Here is a 6,840-nt window from a genome sequence, read left to right on the forward strand (position 1 = left end):
GGGGGAGTGGGGAGAACCTCTCACTGTTAAGGACAGTGAGAGGGGCGGGTAATGTTGTCCGCTAACTGGTGTGTGAGGTGAACATAATATCTAGTTAAGGTTGAGTCCCTGGAGCCCTGTTTATTTTCCGACCATTTTTCTTTCTTTTTCTTTAAATCATCGTCGTCAAAGGGGTAAATTACCGTCGTTAAAGGGGTAAATTACCGTCGTTAAAGGGTTAAACCATCGTCGTCAAAGGGTTAAATTACCATCGTTAAAGGGTTAAATCACCGTCGTCAAAGGGTTAATTAACCATCGTTAAAGGATTAAATCATCATCGTTAAAGGGTTAAAGCATCGTCGTCAAAGGGTTAAATCATCATCGTTAAAGGATTAAATCATCATCGTTAAAGGGTTAAAGCATCGTCGTCAAAGGGTTAAAGCATCGTCGTCAAAGGGTTAAAGCATCGTCGTCAAAGGGTTAAATCATCGTCGTCAAGGGTTAAGCATCGTCGTCAAAGGGGTTAAATCATCGTCGTCGAGGTTAAACCATCGTCGTCAAGGGTTAAGCATCTCGTCGTCAAGGGTTAAATCATCGTCGTCAAGGTTAAATCATCGTCGTCGAGGGTTAAACCATCGTCGTCAAAGATTTAAGCCATCTCGTCGTCAAGGTTAAGCCATCGTCGTCAAAGGGTTTAATCATCGTCGTTAAAAGGGTTAAAAGCATCGTCGTCAAAGATTCACTTCTTATCGTCGTCAAAGGGTTAAATCATCGTCGTCAAAGGTTAAAAGCATCGTCGTCAAAAGTTCATCATCGTCGTCAAAGGTTGGTTAAACCATCGTCGTCAAAGGTTAAACCATCGTCGTCAAAGGTTAAATCATCGTCGTTAAAGGGTTAAAGCATCGTCGTCAAAGGGTTAAATCATCGTCGTCAAGGGTTAAATCATCGTCGTCAAGGGTTAAGCTTCATCGTCGTCAAGGGTTAAACCATCGTCGTCAAGGTTAAGCCATCGTCGTCAAAGGGTTAAACCATCGTCGTCAAGGTTAAATCATCGTCGTTAAAGGGTTAAACATCGTCGTCAAGGGTTAAACCATCGTCGTCAAAGGTTAAGCCATCGTCGTCAAAGGTTCGCCGTAATATTAAAGGGTTAAATCATCGTCGTTAAAGGGATTTAAGCATCGTCGTCAAAGGGTTAAATCATCGTCGTCAAGGTTAAATCATCGTCGTCAAAGGTTAAATCATCGTCGTCAAAGGGTTAAAGCATCGTCGTTAAAGGGTTAAACCATCGTCGTCAAAGGGTTAAACCATCGTCGTCAAAGGGTTAAACCATCGTCGTCAAAGGGTTAAACCATCGTCGTCAAAGGGTTAAACCATCGTCGTCAAAGGGTTAAGGTCAACCAAGAAGGTACACATTCACCTGCACTAACCTTTGTGACAACAGTGAACGATAACTTGTGAACCAGGAGATAGGAAATTAAATGACATTAGTCGATACGTTTTTGAGTGTGACTTGATGTGGTGAGGGTATGAGATAGATAGATAGATAGATAGATAGATAGATAGATAGATAGATAGATAGATAGATAGGCTTATTTCCAGTTGGCGTTTGTGTCTGTTGTCTAAACGTAAAGAAAAGCTAGTCATAGTTCCTGTTTATTTACGGGTTCTGTTAGTGACGACAAACCGTACCTGTTACTTGATGTCACATAGCTGCCATCGTCACCCCCCAACCAGGCCGTAACACCACCCAGCAGTATGACACAGTGCCAGGTGACACAGTGCCAGGTGACACAGTGCCAGGTGACACAGTGCCAGGTGACACAGTGCCAGGTGACACTCGCTCCTTCCAGCCCCCGACAAGACCTTCCCTGGTACACTTTTCTCCATTGGTGGCGACACAGCTGACAGCACCGTGATGTTGTTACCTGGTGATGTTACCTGTTGGTGATGTTACCTGGTGATGTTACCTGCTGGTGATGTTACCTGCTGGTGATGTTACCTGCTGGTGATGTTACCTGCTGGTGATGTTACCTGTTGGTGATGTTACCTGTTGGTGATGTTACCTGTTGGTGATGTTACCTGTTGGTGATGTTACCTGTTGGTGATGTTACCTGTTGGTGATGTTACCTGCCTATGATGTTACCTGTTGGTGATGTTACCTGCTGGTGATGTTACCTGTTGGTGATGTTACCTGGCCGGGTGATATTTGCCTGCTGGCGATGTTACCTGCTGGTGATGACACTGCTGCTGGTGATGTTACCTGCTGGTGATGTTACCTGTTGGTGATGTTACCTGTTGGAGATGTTACCTGTTGGTGATATTACCTGCTGGTGATGTTACCTGTTGGTGATGTTACCTGCTGGTGATGTTACCTGTTGGTGATGTTACCTGCTGGTGATGTTACCTGCTGGTGATGTTACCTGCTGGTGATGTTACCTGTTGGAGATGTTACCTGCTGGTGATGTTACCTGCTGGTGATGTTACCTGCTGGTGATGTTACCTGCTGGTGATGTTACCTGTTGGTGATGTTACCTGTTGGTGATGTTACCTGCTGGTGATGTTACCTGTTGGTGATGTTACCTGCTGGTGATGTCACCTGTTGGTGATGTTACCTGCTGGTGATGTTACCTGTTGGTGATGTTACCTGTTGGTGATGTTACTACACCTGGTGATAATAATTGGTGAAGGTTCATCAAGGTTAATTGTGTCTCTTAATACTTAACAGTGTTGTAGTGTAGTGTAGTGTAGTGTAGTGTAGTGAAGTGAAGTGAAGTGTAGTGTAGTGTAGTGTAGTGTAGTGATGTGTAGTGTAGTGATGTGTAGTGTAGTGTAGTGATGTGTAGTTTAGTTTAGTGTAGTGTAGTGTAGTGTAGTGTAGTTATGGTGTGAGAAGGAGGAGGGGAGAGGTGGGGTAAAGGGGGTCGGAGTGGAAGGGTGAGGGAAGGGGCGGGAGTGGATGGAGTGGTGGGATTGTGGTCTAGGGCGATGACTTGAAGTGATTGTTGGAGTATGACCTACGATTTTGAGGTCATCCTTGTACTCGTTGTTAGCCTCGTTGAGTTCAATGTCGTCAGTGGTTGGGTGAGGCTCTCTCTCTCTCTCTCTCTCTCTCTCCACCCCTTCTCCTCCCTTGTCCCTTTTCTCCATCCTCCCCCTTCCCTCCCATTTTCAACCCCTCTTCCTTATTCCTCCATTTCTAACCCTTGTTCCTCCCTTTTCCTTCCCCCCTTTCTCCCCCCTCTCTCTCCCTTTTTTTCCCATTTCTCCCTCCGTCCCTCCTCCCTTCATTCCTGCATCACCTGATTATCTCCCACCCTCCCCCACCTGAGTACCTCCTCCTCCTCCTCCTCCTCACCTGACTCCTCCCCCACCTGAGTCCTCCCCCTCCCTCCCCTCACATGACTCCCTCCCCTAGAGCAATCACGGCCAGGTGGAATGTCACCTGCCACCCCTCATACTGATATCCTATGCTTTCAGTGCCAGTGTCACTAATTTCACCACACCTGAGTGATGGTCCGCCCCTGCCTCTGGCATCACACACACGCCTTACAGATCACGCAGTACACGTTCCCCCATACTACAGCCTCCTCCCTCCTCCTCCTCCCCCTCCCCCCTCCCCTCCTCTCCTCCTGTACACCCACGTTGTCTCCCCACCCCACTGTTCTCCGTAGTCCCCCACGCCCACTGTTCTCCGGTACACCCAGTTCCCCACGCCCACTGCTCCAGGTACACCCACATTGTCTCCCACGCCCACTGTTCTCCCGGTACACCCCTCCCTCCGGTACACCATGGTTGTCTCCCCCACGCCCACTGTTCTCCTGTACACCCATGGTTGTCTCCCCCACGCCCACTGATCTCCTGTACACCCTCTCCTCCTGTCTCGCCCACACCCATGGTTGTCTCCCCCACGCCCACTTCTCCTGTACACCCATGGCTGTCTCCCCCACGCCCACCCTCCTGTACACCCATGGTTGTCTCCCCCACGCCCACTGATCTCCTGTACACCCATGGTTGTCTCCCCACGCCCACTGTCTCCGGTACACCCATGGTTGTCTCCCCACGCCCACTGTTCTGCACACCCATGGTTGCTCTCCACGCCCACTGTTCTCCTGCACACCCATGGTTGTCTCCCCCACGCCCACTGTTCTCCTGTACACCCACACCCACTGTTCTCTCACCCACCTCCCCCCACGCCCACTGTTCTCCTGTACACCCATGGTTGTCTCCCCCACGCCCACTGATCTCCTGTACACCCATGGTTGTCTCCCCCACGCCCACTGTTCTCCTGTACACCCATGTCTCCCCCCACGCCCACTGATCTCCTGTACACCCATGGTTGTCTCCCCCCACGCCCACTGTTCTCCGGTACACCCATGGTTGTCCCGCCCACTGTTCTCCTGTACACCCTGTCTCTGTTCTCGGTACACCCATGGTTGTCTCCCCCACGCCCACTGTTCTCCCACCCATGGTTGTCTCCCCACGCTGTTCTCCGGTACACCATGGTTGTTCCCCCCACCCCATGGTACACCTGGTTGTCTCCCCCACTGCTACACCCATGGTTGTCTCCCCCACGCCCACTGTTCTACACCCATGGTTGTCTCCCCACGCCCACTGCCCATGGTGTCTCCCCCCGCCCAGTACACCGTCTTGCTCTGTACACCCATGGCTCCCCCACGCCCACTGTTCTCCTGTACACCCATGGTTGTCTCCCCCACGCCCACTTGCTCTCCTGTACACCCATGGTTCCCACGCCCACTGTTCTCCTGTACACCCATGGTTGTCTCCCCCACGCCCACTGTTCTCCGGTACACCCATGGTTGTCTCCCCACGCCCACTGTCTCCTGTACACCCATGGTTGTCTCCCCCCACGCCCACTGTTCTCCTGTACACCCATGTTTGTCTCCCCACGCCCACTGTTCTCCTGTACACCCATGGTTGTCTCCCCCACGCCCACTGTTCTCCTGTACACCCATGGTTGTCTCCCCACGCCCACTGCTCCCACACCCATGGTGTCTCCCCCACGCCCACTGATCTCCTGTACACCCATGGCTGTCTCCCCCACGCCCACTGTTCTCCACTGTACACCCATGGTTTGTCTCCCCCACGCCCACTGTTCTCCGGTACACCCATGGTTGTCTCCCCCACGCCCACTGTTCTCCGGTACACCCAGGCTGTCTCCCCCACGCCCACTGTTCTCCGGTACACCCATGGTTGTCTCCCCACGCCCACTGATCTCCTGTACACCCATGGTTGTCTCCCCCACGCCCACTGTTCTCCGGTACACCCATGGTTGTCTCCCCACGCCCACTGTTCTCCGGTACACCCATGGTTGTCTCCCCCCACGCCCACTGTTCTCCGGTACACCCATGGTTGTCTCCCCCGCCCACTGTTCTGTACACCATGGTTGTCTCCCCCACGCCCACTGTTCTCCTGCACACCCATGGTTGTCTCCACGCCCACTGGCACACCCATGGTTGTCTCCCCCACGCCCACTGTTCTCCTGTACACCATGTTTGTCTCCCCCACGCCCACTGTTCTCCTGTACACCCACCCATAGTTTTGTACACCCATCTCCCCCCACGCCCACTGTTCTCCGGTACACCCATGGTTGTCTCCCCCACGCCCACTGTTCTCCGTACACCCACTGTGTCTCCGGTACACCCATGGTTGTCTCCCCCCACGCCCACTGTTCTCTGTACACCCATGGCTGTCTCCCCCACGCCCACTGTTCTCCTGTACACCCATGGTTGTCTCCCCCCACGCCCACAGTACACCCATTGTCTCCCCACGCCCACTGATCTCCTGTACACCCATGGTTGTTCCCCCACGCCCACTGATCTCCTGTACCCATGTTGTTCCCCCACGCCCACTGTTCTTTCCACGCCCACTGTTCTCCTGTACACCCATGGTTGTCTTCCACGCCCACTGTGTACACCCATTTTGTCTCCCCCACGCCCACTGTTCTCCTGTACACCCATGGTTCCCCCACGCCCACTGATCTCCCACACCCATGGTTGTCTCCCCCACGCCCACTGTTCTCCGCACACCCATGGTTGTCTCCCCACGCCCACTGATCTCCTGTACACCCATGGTTGTCTCCCCCACGCCCACTGATCTCCTGTACACCCATGGTTGTTTCCCCCACGCCCACTGTTCTCCGGTACACCCATGGTTGTCTCCCCCACGCCCACTGTTCTCCGGTACACCCATGGTTGTCTCCCCCACGCCCACTGTTCTCCTGTACACCCATGGTTGTCTCCCCCACGCCCACTGTTCTCCTGTACACCCATGGTTGTCTCCCCCACGCCCACTGATGTTTGGTTAAGTTGTGAGGGAGGGAAGGAAGTGTGGGCTGGAGGATGGATGACTGGGTGGGTAAACGTACATGAATATAGATGAACATTATCGCAGTTGTACGCTACAGTATGTGTACACTAGGTCTGATATATAGATCAGCTGTACATTAGGGCAGATGTATACATATGTAAGTGTACACCTGGGTATGTGTACAGTATCTCAGGTGTTCACTGTCCAGGGTGTACACTATCTTAAGGTATACACTGACCAAGGTGTACACTGTCCTAGGTGTACACTGACCAAGGTGTACACTGACCAAGGTGTACACGCACACACTTCACCCCCTTGCTAATACTCCAAGTCATATTCTTATTAAATCTGTGTTAGGTGATGACACGCGAGACTAATGGTGGAGTTAACACCACCTCTGTAAATTACACTTGAGCATTGTGACGCCCCAGCCACGGCCGTCACACCACACCACCCTGCCGTCACACCACACCACCCAGCTGTCACACCACACCATCACCACACCACATCATCATCACACCACACCACCATGGC

General features: G+C 52.4%; 1 protein-coding gene across 1 annotated transcript; it reads right to left on the reverse strand.

Annotated features, from left to right (window-relative positions):
• Nucleotides 1-4,561: 4,561 nt before the first annotated feature.
• Nucleotides 4,562-6,229, reverse strand: LOC121860156 (protein RNA-directed DNA methylation 3-like). The gene has a single exon (XM_042357212.1). It carries the CDS (start codon nucleotides 6,227-6,229, stop codon nucleotides 4,562-4,564), a length of 1,668 nt encoding a protein of 555 aa, XP_042213146.1.
• Nucleotides 6,230-6,840: the final 611 nt, after the last annotated feature.

This window comes from Homarus americanus, unplaced genomic scaffold (genome assembly GCF_018991925.1).
Source record: "Homarus americanus isolate GMGI-L3 unplaced genomic scaffold, GMGI_Hamer_2.0 scaffold5831, whole genome shotgun sequence".
NCBI classification, from domain to species: Eukaryota; Metazoa; Arthropoda; class Malacostraca; order Decapoda; family Nephropidae; genus Homarus; species Homarus americanus.

Bases quoted from the DNA above. Each gene is read 5' to 3' on its own strand.
- LOC121860156 (XM_042357212.1), bottom strand. From the start codon at position 6,229: ATGGGTGTACAGGAGAACAGTGGGCGTGGGGGAGACAACCATGGGTGT.